This window comes from Lagenorhynchus albirostris, chromosome 13 (assembly GCF_949774975.1).
Source record: "Lagenorhynchus albirostris chromosome 13, mLagAlb1.1, whole genome shotgun sequence".
NCBI lineage: Eukaryota > Metazoa > Chordata > Mammalia > Artiodactyla > Delphinidae > Lagenorhynchus > Lagenorhynchus albirostris.
The window spans coordinates 7317159-7330769 of record NC_083107.1 but is presented as its reverse complement, the minus strand read 5'-3'; the positions used below and the strand labels follow the sequence as shown (position 1 = coordinate 7330769).

General features: G+C 41.8%; 1 protein-coding gene across 6 annotated transcripts in view; it reads right to left on the bottom strand.

Annotated features, from left to right (window-relative positions):
- REV1 (REV1 DNA directed polymerase) overlaps positions 1-13611 on the bottom strand; it is an 81946-nt gene that overhangs the window by 3584 nt on the left and 64751 nt on the right. For all 6 annotated transcript variants that reach the window (XR_009544110.1, XM_060169248.1, XM_060169251.1 and 3 more), the window contains 6 exons: positions 13366-13485; positions 7854-8074; positions 7408-7580; positions 2808-2910; positions 1369-1534; positions 934-1139 (listed from right to left, as the gene is read on the bottom strand). Coding sequence is in view for 5 of the 6 variants with exons in the window: in XM_060169248.1 (XP_060025231.1) it covers positions 934-1139; positions 1369-1534; positions 2808-2910; positions 7408-7580; positions 7854-8074; positions 13366-13485 (989 nt within the window). In the remaining variant the exon portion in view is untranslated. The remainder of the gene's footprint in view (positions 1-933; positions 1140-1368; positions 1535-2807; positions 2911-7407; positions 7581-7853; positions 8075-13365; positions 13486-13611) is intronic.

Here is a 13611-nt window from a genome sequence, read left to right as displayed (position 1 = left end):
GCACAGGAACAGACAGACAGGCGGGCCCTTGTCAAGCTCAAATCTTAAACTTTGCCCAGGGGAAGCGGCCAGTGCCTAAGGTGCATGTCCATTTCTGGGATGAGGTCAAGAGTCCTGGGTCAGAGGCTTGTTTACCTTTCAGACAGGAGACTGTCTGCCCCCAAATATAAATTATATTCGTCTGAGCAGCAAGCTAGGAAAAAGGGATTCTAGAAGCTCAACTCTCCAGCCTACACACTAGAATCCTCTGCCCATCCATCCCTTTGAAAACAAGCAATTACCATACGCCGGTAGGCCAGTCTTACCTCGCTAGGAGCCACCATTTTGGGGTAGCTCGCCAGCACCAGGGACCTAGTGCAAGCATTTCTCAATCGCCCCTTTCCCTGGCCTCACAGCCAGCACATCCCACCACTTAGGGGAACAGAGAAAACTGATTTTCCCAACAGAGCTTAAAGTGCTATGTAAAGTTTCCAAGAAGCAAAAATGCCAACAGCATACCATGTTTACAGACCACACCAATGGAATTAATAGCTGGTGTTAGGAAAATCATTTACCCTATAGAGAGAACTGTTTGCAAATCATGCAAGAGAAACCTTTGACAAAATGCCTCTACTAATGAGCAGCAAAGCCGTGCTGTTGACCAGAGCTGTGTCCATGTGATCACAACTGTGAGAGGGAGGTCCAGAGGCTGCCGACAGTGGCAGTTCACAGAACGGGCTTTCTCATCCATGTTTTACAACCCGCGAGAGTCGCAAATCTTTGCAAAAGCACAATCTTGCCCTGAACTTGTTTCCCATTTGGAACTAACACCATGATCCACCCTGTCAAGCTGCCCTTTCTCCCTTTCTTGGCTGTACTGATAACTTAAAAACATCATTCCTACTGTAAAACTACTTTTGCACTGACATCATATTTACAACTATAAATACATACCTGGGAAGGTGATGGGACCTCTATACTCAGGTTAAGTCTTGATTTTAAACTGATGGGAGGATGTAGACCATTCCATTTCCCTGAGGACTCGGCTTTGCTAGTAGTAACAGGACTGACACTTGATGTCAGATGTGAAGACAGAGATGGCAAGAAAGTGCAAGTTCTAGAGGCAGATGAAACTTCCAGATCCATAGCAGCCAGAAATACTGAAAACACAGGAAATGACGTAAAATAGCCTCTTCGCTGAGGGGGAGGGAGGGGAGGAAGGGTGCACTTTAATCCATTACAGATAAGGCTTTATTACTGATTCATCATAATTCAGAATGTCAGGGTGTTTCTGAGAGTCACAGGCAGCAAGGCTGGACGACCTGTACACTAACTTCCCACTCCGGACGGTATAAGCTCCAAACGAGAACCACGCTGACGAGCACTGACCTTCCTTGTGCTCCTCTTCCGTAGGCTTCTTAGCTTTCTGAACTTGGAGGAGGTCAAGGACAGAGTGTGACCCACCAGGACAGTGGCTTGACTGAACTGCCGGGCGACTGGGACATGCAGAGGGGTTTGGATTAGTCGGAACCAACTGATTCACATGAATCCCAACCTAGAACCAGAATAAAATAGGTTTCTAGGAAAAAAAGTTAAATTCAAACAGCCTTTTATACAGTTTATTACAAAAACAACTTCTATACTACCTATACTAGCTACTCTCAATTTTAGAGTATCTAATCTACCCAAACATTATCTCTTCAAAATCAGGAACTCCAAAAAAGTGGAATACTGTACCCACTGAAGTTCTCATCAATTGAGTTTTTGTGTTTGTTTATTTTTGGCCACGCCGTGCGGCCTGTGGGCTCTTAGTTCCCTGACCAGGGATTGGCCCCGGGCCCACGGCAGTGAAAGCGCCAAGTCCTAACCACTGGACCGCCAGGGAAGTCCCAATTAAGTTTTTAAAATAAAACTTGAACAAAATTTAACCAGGGGACAGTCTACTTGCAACCTTACTTTACCTATCATTTTTGTCAATAAAAACCGGGAGTGGGGGTAGGGTGGGCAGTGGGTACGCGGCAGGTATCCGCACAGATAAGCACCGCCCCCTGCCCATGACAGTACTCCAGGGAGGAGGATCATCACTGTTGGCTTAGTGACTTTTTTTTTTTTTTTGCGGTACACGGGCCTCTCCCGTTGCGGAGCACAGGCTCCGGACGCACAGGCTCAGCGGCCCCGCGGCATGTGGGATCTTCCCGGACCGTGTCCCCTGCAACAGCAGGCGGACTCTCAACCACTGCGCCACCAGGGAAGCCCGGCTTAGTGACTTTTTAATCCTTCCACAACACCCATACCAAGCGAGTAACCATCCTTTACTCACACACAACCTACAAAGGTTAATCTTTAAGAAAATGAAGGCTTTCACATTTTTGATGCCCTCTCACTGATCATGCATCCTCACGTGCCCATGGTAAACTCTCCCTTCTAGATCATCGTTTATCAGACATCAGAACAAACTTCTGATGAAAAAGAACCTTAAAGGTCAAGAAACATTTGCGGCTTCACACTCCCTCCAGCCCCGTCTCCTTCTGCGGGAACCAGAGCAGGAAGCAAATAACGCATGTTAAGATAGGTCTTTGGTTGTTTAAAAGAAAGGCACTATAAAAATTCAAGATATGATACTTACTATTCTAAGCAGAAAACAGATTTCAGACCAAATGTGAATTCTTAAATAAGGAGACCAGCTCAGATGAGAAAGTCGTTTTTCAGTTTCTGGAGCTGCAAAAGCTGCATATAAACCCCCTGAACGGCACCACGACCACCCTCCGATCAACCCTCAAATAAGAAAAACATTACAGAAAAGCCTGTTTTAATATGTTACTACTCACCCCTCTCATGTCCGATATGTTGAGTTTCATTGTATGAAACATGTTTAGTGCAGCCCTTCCAATTATTTTTGCACTATCCGTTGCCTGGTCAAGAGTCACAGTCCTGTAAGTGATAGAACTAACTTTTTTAAAGGAACAAAAGCTACATTCCATATGTATTCCCTGGTACCTCAGTAGTATGGAACGGTTTAAAGAGTTAAAGTTGTAAAGCAAGTTATCAAAAAGTTTAAATTTTAAAGTATTAAATATGATCCTTAAAAAAGCAGGAGATAGTCTTCCTTCAAGGAAGCCAATAATGCTAAATTAATTACATTGGCAACAAGTGGGAAAAGAAAAATCATCAAGAACATTGGGACTTTCAGAGAGCTGGTCAACCAAAAATAAGTTGAGAAAAATGTTTTAAAGAAATGTATTTCAGTTAATGTATATTCAAATATAAGCATATTATGTTGCAACTAAAGCCTGAGCAGTAAATACAACGTTTTAGATTCCCAGAGATGTTTTAGGTTGCAAGATTATCTTTGTTGAGGTATGGTTAATATTCAGAAGAGAAAGATGAATCTCCCGGATTCTCCTGACTCTGTTTTCAACATGTGAATATGCCCAGTACATGGGCATGCGGATACAGAAATGTGTGGACACCTCTGAGGAAGGAAGTATGGTGGCGCCCTGTCTAAAACCCAGAGAGACTACAATATGCAATTTTTACATCTGTAAGAACTCCTCAAGGGGGACCAGAGAACGTGCCAGCAATACCAGGTGCCCAAGACTACACTTACTCTCTCTTCTCAGTACTACGAATACATTATCTATTTATCTATGGAAAGTACCTGTTTCTTTAAGGAAATCATTTGCAAAAAATTTCCATTGGTTTGTTACCTAATGATTACCTTAAATTTATTTCACACAGATAAATAGAGAGTAACTTAAAAGCAAGATCTGTAGTGGGCCATAGTGGTTTAAACACGTGTTTATCTTCATTTCTTTCCAAAACAACACTAAATGGACTTGAAATTATTTTTGAAAGGTGTAAACTCTTAAAAGATAGAAAAAGGACAGAAGACAAGAGTAGAGGAAAAATGTCAGCCACAATTTAGAATACTCAAATGCCTGCTAAATGCCTAAAGCAAGGCACCAACTTTGAGATAAGCCAATTTATGCTACAGAACCTCAGAAGAGCTCAGCAATTAGAGGTGTCAGATACGTCTGAAAGGAGGGGGAGAGAATACATGGGAAGCAGGCTCTCACAGCTGGCCATCCTCCTTCCTGGACAGCTTCCCAGAGATGGGAATGTTGACACAGAGAAGCTACAGGGGGGTCAGGCACAGCAGAGGACGAGCGAGGCCCCTCGCTCGGAAGCAGCACGGTACACCCGTTTCTCCACCCAGACCCCTCTCCTCCTGAGTAACCAGAACACTAGCTGTCACCGGTCCATCTTCTCACCCACCCCCTGGGTGGAACATGTCACAGGAAGAACCACAGACACTGCCAGCTGGTTGTGGTAACCAAAGACCAAGCCCCTCCAGCCGCCCTCCCAGAGTGAAGCCCCCTGGTCTGCGTGTCCCGCTGTGAGTCCAGAGGCTCCCACATTTCAGCAGTTCACATACAACAGCCAAGAACTGTGAGACAGATAAATGCTTGAAGAAAATCTCTGATATAAAAGGCAGCAACCAAAACAGGAAAAAAGGAACTCAGAGAAACAGACTGACACTGGGAGTAGAAGAACATTTTAAGAGGTAAGAGATAATTCTGCATCTTCCAAAGAATAAATTCAAAAACTCCAATGTAAAATGTTAGTATTGATAGAAATGGTAAATTTAATACCGGCAAAGTACCTGGCACGAAGACAAACTGATACCATCCCAGAACACCTGTGACAAAGAGAAGATCCTGAAAGTTCCAGAAAGAGCAGATCTCCTATAAAGACCAGGCAATCAGAAGAGCAGTGAACTTCTCAACAGTAACCCTGAAAAGATGATGACAATGGAGCCTTTAAATGAGGAAAAATGATTTCTAAGATATGTTTATAACCTTTAAGTCAGCAAACCACTGGGCATGAGGATAGACAGGTTTACACCCATGAATTCCTTCTCAAGATATGAGACCAGGGATCTAGGAAAACAGGGATCCAACACAGAGAAGGGACACCCCACGACTCCAACTTTTCAGCAAGTCTTAAACAAATTCAGACCGGAGTAGCAGGCTGGGGGCCCCAAGAGAAAGGCCTCCAAGAAAAGAGATCACAGTAACAGACTTGCTGATGTGTTAAAACACAGTCACAGTGGAAGGCAGTCTGGGGATAAACTCAGTGGCAAATTCACAAAAAAGCAAGCAAAACGAGATACTCAGTAACTCCAGGAGAAACATATTCAAGAGGAAAGAAAATGTGATCCTAGTGGACAATATGGACCAGCTATGTACACTATGTACATGTCATAATAATGGGACAGTGGAGCGTGACTGAACCAAAACCCACCGACCTGACTGGGGGCAAAGGAAAGAAACACGTCTGGGGAGAAGAGCAACAGGCAGTGGAGGAGAGAAGGGAGAAGATCCTCTTCTACAGTAGAAAGTCAGGCAAACGTTCTGCAAGACTCAAGACAGAAAGAGCAGTTTAAGTATGTATCTAGAAATATGGATGTAAATATCAGAAGAAACCACAAAAAGGTTGAAAAGTATGGTGCTCGGAGCTGGGGAGAGGTGCAAAGGACTGGAAGCTGTATTTGACCTTTTCAATTTCGTTTATCACTTTTAAATATATATAATATACATATATATACACACACACAATTCAGATTAAAAGCACATATACAGAAAAGAACTCCAAGAAGGAAGAAGTCTTTTCCCAAAAGGAAAACTTGTAAGAAAAATTTTCCTAAGTGATAATCAAGCCACAGATCTCAATCTACACGTGGCTCTTTGACTTAATGCAACTTAAACTTTGTCGTTTCGATGACAGTATCAAAATGTGCCTGTGAGTCACGTGATTGCCATGCAGCTTTTGATTAAGGCCAATTACAAGAGATTACAGAATAATTATACACTTCTGAGTTTCCTAAACCACACAGGACTTCAGTTTGACTAGAGCACGGGTCCAGACTACTTCTGGGAAGGGCCAGATGGAAAACAGCTTGTACTCTGTTGTCTCTTTCACCTACTCTTCATTTTTTACAATCTCTTATATAAAAATCATTCTTAGCTCCCATGAATCATGTAAAAACAGGCCACAGGCTGGATGTGGCCCACAGGAAGTAGTTTGCCAACCCCTGAATTAGAGGAAATACAGGATCAGTATTATAATATTTCATAAGCTCTCACCTAAAGCATTTCTTATGCAGTTACAATACCACCAAAACGTTAGGCTTAAATTAATGGCTTACAATTGATCTACATCTTATTACATTTACAAAATTACACTTGTTTCAATTAATCACGTGCTATTTATGCCTTATGATGTCTCATCCAAAGATATTTATTTTAAGTGCATGGCAAAATGTATACTTTACTGCCAGCAATGCAGGCAGATTTCTGAACTGTCCTGTGTTAATATCTGTGGAAGAAATGATACTGTATCTGAGATTTGCTTCAAAATAACTAGCGGGAAGGAGAGGAAGGATGGTGCAGGTGCCCACCAGCAATTGTGGAGATCAGGTGAAGGGTACATGGGGTTCATTACACTGTTTTCTCTACTTACATGTTTAAATTTTTCAAAATAAAACTTTTTTAAAAGTTTAGGACAAAAATGAACAAATACCAATAACAGCAAGCAGATATGTGCTTACCGAAAAAGCTGAATATTATCCTTGAATTGGGGGAAATAAAGTACAGTTAAAATCCCAGTTTTTCTTAATGCTATATTTAGATTTTTGGAATACCTAGATTTTCCAAAAAGGATTAAACGAAGGCTGATTTTCTTATTGTGCTTAGACAGAGGGAGCCCCTAGGTACTGCTGAATGCATCACAACATACAGTTCTAAGAAACTGTGAGATATTTTAAAATGCACAGACAGCAAGAAGAAACTACTACACTGTATTTTATCTGTCAATCAACCATAACTTTGAAATCCAGTGTACTGTGTAGTATAAAATGGCATACAAAATTAGGTATTTTCATATTGGCCACAAATCTTACATGCAGTTTTATATTAGTAGCCCTCACATAAAAAAAACAGGGTTTTAAAATGCCTTCCACCAGTTTCCAGAGACTACCATAATCTGATTAATCTTTTCACAAAAAGAAATTATACCTCCCTAAATGAAGTACATGTTTCATTGAAATCATTTTCTGAATTATTACACTGACGTTTCCCTGCAAGACCCTTCCACCAAGTCCACAACCGCCTCCCTTTCTGTCCCTGCACTGAACTCAAGACCCCAAGAACAGTCTGCCCCGGTCAGGGACACACAGACAGGCTGGCCTGGAACCTGGCAAGTCAACGTAGTTCTGACAGCCTTGAGCTGAGACCTGGCTCCGCAGAACGTCCAGGAACATCAGCGTTTTGCAGATTTTTATTCATACTCTTCCTTGTTTTTTTTCATTAATTGTAATAACCTGCACTGAAACATCAGTATCCAATATCCTTTTTAAGATAAGCTTACCTGGTGATGTTATCACAAATTCCATGGCCTCCAAATTTTGCAGTTTCCACAGGGGCCCCCGGCTTTCGTACCATGATTTTGAGAGTCAGGCGTTTACCCTTCATGCCAGCAGCTTCAAGTCGCCGTTGGATTTCTTCTGAAAGACTCAGAAGAAAAGCTTCTGCTTCTTTTGGCTACAGAAAGACAAACATAAAAAAAATACCCTCCATGTTATTTTCCTACATGCCTAACAATTCTTCTCAAGTAGATTAACTTTCAACATTAAACATATATATGATTTAGTGCCCTGCTCTTGTCTACTTAAAAACAAACATTCTGCCAGTTCTGGGAACGGCAAGAGTTTTAAGACTTAATTTCAAGCATCAAGAGTCTATGGTCTAGTTGGAGAGACAGGACTATGTGAAAATATAAAGAATATAAGGTAAAACCTGTGAAGAGAGCAGTACCTGGGTAAACCTTATTCCATAGTTGATCTCAGCTGAAACAGATTTTCTTTCCTTTTCAGTTCGAACTGGTCTATCGTCCAAACCACGGCAGAACCTATAAAGCATCTGACCTGTTTTGGGACCAAATTCTTTCTGGAGTCTTGCCATGGTCATATATTGCAAGTCTCCACAAGTTCTAATTCCCAAAGATGTCAACTTGGATTCCATTGAGCGTCCAACTCCTAGGAAAGGGACAGTTCTTTAATTCTGCATATAAGCTATTAAAAACAATTGAGCATTATGAAATAACTATTCATGCACAAACAACTAATTTAAAATAAGCTCCCTTAAAATTCTGAAGTGACATAACTGAAGCATCTCATAGATTAAGAATTTTTTTTTTGGTTGGTGCAAATCATACTAGTAAACTTATTTTTAGAAGCTACTTCTCAATTTGGACTCTACCTATAGGTGAACCAGAACTTTTCAAGTGTGTACGACTAAGTAAGTTCTCCAAAAAAATGTTATTTTTATTTATTACTGAGTAAAAAAGTTTTCTATCTTATTTACAAAATCAACTAAGTTACAGACTCGTTTAAGCTAGTCTATAGTATGACTTACAGACATACTAGGAGACTCAGGAATGTTAGGGATTCTACTATGACTTTGGTGAGGACCAAACTTCTCAATGGTTCGGCCACATTTTCTCTGAATGGGAACTAGAACAAGAAGTCATGACAGAGGTCCAAGCCCACATGTCGCTTGCTCTCATACTGGACAAAGTGGCACAAGTGACGTGGAGATGAAGCTTCCTGAGCAAAGTAGCAGCGAGGGGAGGACAGACAGATGTCTTTCACCAACAAAGATCATCTCCCTGGAAAGGCAGTCAGTGTCCTGCAGCTGGGCCAGCATGCAGCAGCCCCTCATCACCGTCTGCAAGATGCAAGGTTAGAGCCTCGCCCAAACGATGCTCATGAGCTCTGTTGCTCTCCATGTGCCCAAAAGCTTAACGAAGGTACACATGTCTGGGAAAGTGATTTAAGAGTAACCTGGGGGAACTAAAACTCTTATTAAAATGGTCTCCACACCATGAGATCAGTATTGTCCATCAGTGAAGACGACTGCGGTCTGGCTCTCTGTAGGATGTTACCAGGGGGCTCAGAGTGGAGTCTGGGGTCGCCTATCTGTCACCTTTATTGTTACTTCTGGCTCCAGTTCTCTGAGTGGCCCTAGTGGGGGAAGGAGCATTCTCGTCCAGGTTCTGCCTGGAGAACCTCTTGGAGTAGTTATGCAGACACACGGTTAGGAGGGAGGTGGTCAACTTTACAAAAGGTCTATGACCACAGAGGTGGGCGAGACAGGTTTAACCCAAGAAAATCTGTCCCCTAATGGAAGTCAGATGAAAGGTGTTAAGGGTGCTGTGTCCCATTTGTGCCATTTTCAAGTTCAATTCAGAACAGAGAACAAGCAAGAATAGCAGAGTCTGAGTTAACAACAAGAGAACCCTCCAGACGAAGACCATTCACAAAAAGACGAAATTCTAAGTGAAACCTATTGGAGTATTTTTCAAGATGGGGAGGAGGAACACAACAAAAGGGACAAATCAGATACGAGGGTGGCCAAAGCCAGAGACACTCTACGCAGCTGTTCGTGTTCAGGGAATGCTTTCTGTCTCTGTTTTTTTCCGTTCCATCATTGCCGCAACTCCCCACCCTCAAGATGTGATCATGTTCTTTCCCCGACAAATCTGGGCAGCCGATCTGTTCTCCCTGATTTGCAAAATCAGCAAGAGGCAATAATCCTGCATTAGTTGTGTGTACTGGGATGGGCAGGGGGAAAACCTATGGTTTTTGAGAGTCTCTTGAGTATACCAGAACACAATTATTATTCACTAAGAGGTACAAAAGAAAGACTATTACATTAAATCTCACCAACTTAACCACGATCAACCTAATCTAACTGAACTGCCCTCTAGGGAAGAAGAGAGGTTCCTCTCCATCACAAGCTCACCTAATGGAATGGAATGGCCTGAAGGTGAGTGGGGGACGGAGGCATATGGATGGTCTACCTCTAACCCCTATGACGTCTGCACGGGGGGAAAAGTTAGCTTGGAATCAGCACCAAGACCCCGAATGGGCGCTAGTTTGATTGCTTCATGTGAGCGTTTTTAAGGAAAGGAGGCCCCTCTAAGGAGGAAGTAACAGGGTCTTGAGAGTCACATTGAGCGCAGCCACCTAGAAAGGGAAACATGAAGGAAAATGTGCAGCATAGAACCAAGGTTCTGAGAAGGAGAGAAGAAAACTCTCTTCTCCTTGAAGAAGCTGTGGAAGCTGCCAGTAGAAGCCACTGGACGAAGATGTGGCATCTGTCCTTGAAGGGGAACCATGACCCCAGGCTAAGAACAGCCAGGAATGCCTCCTCCCGGCACCCGGACCTTGACAGTCCAGAGACGCAGAAAAGTCAAGTTCCAAAGAATCAACCTTTGCCATCTAAGTTAGCACCGCTCAACAGAACTTCCTGTGGTGATGGAACCGTTCTCTTCTGTGCTGCCCAATTCAGGAGGCGCCCGCCACATGTGGCTAACTGAGCACTGACTGCAGTGTGGGCAGTACAACTGGGAAGATGAATTTTAATTTTATTTAACTTTAATTAATTTAACCTAAATTGTTCTAGCTTCACTTGGCTAGTGGCTCCCATATCAGGACAGTGTAGATGGTCATGTACACCTACACGGCCGCGGTGCTTATCTGACACGAGAAGGAAGAGCTGGAAACCTCAGAGTGGGTGCACACACCCAGCAAAGGATGGACAAGGGGCCGAAGGTCCTACAAGCCAGGGTGGAAAGCCTTGCGAAGAGCCACAGAAACAGTGGAAAGAGCGACCGCATTTAAACGGTTGCTGGGGACAGTCCTTTCTTTCATTAGCTAAACAGATCTCGCTGGTAATCTGTATGCTAGCACAACATGCAGTCACTACTCTGGGGTGCCTTCATAAACTTACTAGCATGTGCTCCCCTTTTACGCGGCTGTAATGATTGTGTGCCAGGCACGCCGTGTGCTCAGTCACCGGGCAGGGCACACAGGGACAGAGGCAGCTGGCGGGGGACAAGCAGGGAGGCGCGTTTAACATGGACCCGCTTCTGGTTATTGGTTACAGAGCAGAACTTACTCAAAGCACGTGCCACAAAATGTTAATAGTCACCATGTATTCACTTTCAACTATCTTTGGGAAATGACCAATTTTTAACAAAGATGAACAAGTTTCCTTCTTGTAAGAATTCCCGCATGCGTGTGGAGCCTGCTTTCAGAGGGCAGCTCGTACTTGAGATGCGTTACCATCTCAGGGCAGGAGTAACAACAGAAAAGGCTGACGTTTTACATACCGAAATGTTCTAAATCTTCCTGACAATAAATTTGGGGATTTTTATAAAAGTCAGTAGTCTTACACATGAAAATCTCTCCAACAATTCTGGGTGGCCACAGGCTACAAGCTGGTTCTCACGGAGAGAGGAGCAGGGGGATCGCCAGAGGAAGCCCATCCTGGCCGCCCCCATCTCCCCCAGATTTCAAGGTTCTCTTAGGAACTTCAAGGCTGTGCCTAAGAACTCAACCGGGACACATAAACCCACATGTGCCCTTCAAAAAGTAAAGTCCTTCCAGCCAGGAAGCAAATGAAGGTGAAAGGTAAGATGACTAGGTCAAGGAACTAAAACTAAAACCTCTCTGTTTCTATGTAAAACAAAACAAAACAAAAAAAAACTTACAAGAATGATGCAGTATAAAGATGGCGCTGTGGACGGAACTGTGTCTCTTCAAGATACCTATGCTGAAATCTTAATTCCCAGTACCTCAGAATGTGACTGTAACTGGAGAAAGGTCCTTCGTAAAGGTAATTAAGGTAACAAGAGGTCATATAGGTGGGCCCTAATCCAATATCACTGGTGTCCCTATAAGAAGAGATCAGGACACAGACGCACAAAGAGAAAACACCATGTGAAGACACAGGGAGAAGATGGTCACCTACACGCCACGGAGAGAGACCTCAGAGGAAAGCCAACACGCTGGCAGCGCATTCATGGACCTCTAGTCCCCAGGATTCTTGAGGGAATAAACTGCTATTGTTTACGCCACGCAGTCTGCGGTGTTTTGTTATGGCAGAGCCTCAGCAAACTAATAAAGATGCCAAGTAATGGTAACTGTGAACTCAAATTTCACATGCACTTTAAATACCCTGGTTCCTTCTTATATAAAACTGCAATAAGACATGTTATTAAAACTCCTAAATTGTGTTGTCTAATAAGGTAATTTGCTAGCATGATTTTATAAGGTTACTCTTCAAATTTAACCTCAAACTGACCATCAAAATGTCATATTTCACATTTCTGATATTACCACATTCTTGGATGTTATTTACTAGGGAGTCAGGAGGCTTCAGAACTAACCCATCATAAAATGGCATTTGGGTCATTTAATAATTTTGGCCTATAACAGAAATTTCTAAGTTTGTTCAGATATACTTTTCTTAGGCTTAAGAACATGCATCTAAAAATACCACTAAATCCACTGTTAAAAGTGTTAAAACTTTTAACAACAAATGAATAAAAAGAAAACCTTTCACCAAAAGTATACTCTCTTGAACTTTCCCACCACAAACACCTGGGAGCTTTGTGAAGCTAACGCAGGCTGCTTTATAAAAACAGGAGAGGATGATCTGAAATGGTATCCTGGATTACCACATGGCTTAGAGAAATTTCTTAGAAAGAGGTACCTACCATAGAAAGCAAGTCTCGATATTTACTAATTGTGAAATGAACTGCCCTACACACAAAAATTACATCTGTTCAAGGCCCCAAAAGGCAACCATTTTCCAGTTACAATGAATTATACTTGATTTCTCCAAAGAGAAAGGTTTTTACACGCTAGGTTAGCTAGCCACACTACACAAGAAAGTAAGATAGCTAAGCATCCTGCCCATTAGGTGAGAAAGGTATGCCTTTTTGGGCATTTTACTTCAGCCTGAGTTAACAAAATCCAATACTTCATTTTAGGTTTTCTTCTTCCTAATATGGTTTATATATTTTCTACTTTAAAAACTATTTGTTTAGTAAACTCAGAAAAGTATCACTAGTTTGGAAGGACAATTTTGTAAATAGGGGAATCGATTTTCAAAACTTTACCTTGGGTCTAGAAGTACACTATTTCAATTTTGATTTATTTAAAGGACCAAAAGTCAATTTCATCATATTCTTTTAAGTATGACTTCTTAGAATTCCTTGATCTTGGTACTTGAGAAATACTTAAATACTTAAAGTAAAACACATGAGAGGCAAAACTAAAATGTTATATTAAGGTTCTGATAAATCAACTGAAAGGATATTCATTGTGGAGTTCTAAATTTTGCTTCCCATGGCACTCAATAAAAGATGAAAAATTTTTAATTCATTTTTTAAAAAAGAAAAACGTTATACATCTATGAAAAGCACTAATGAATACTTACAATAAATAAAAGTTAAAAAGAAACGATTTGTATTTACCTGGTAGATTAGTAACTAGCTGACCTCTGATAAAATCATCTACTTCTTCTGGTTTTAAGTGGTACTGGCCATCCGGTTTTGCTTTCCTAGTTGCCATTCTAGCCAGGAGAATATTAGAACCTATAAATTTTTTTTTAAAAAAAGGAAAGAAAGAAGTCATTCAAGAAATATTCACAATTACTTTCAAAATTTCTTAACAAAGACATCTAGAGACAGGTTACCTATCAAATTTCTAAAGAGAACGAA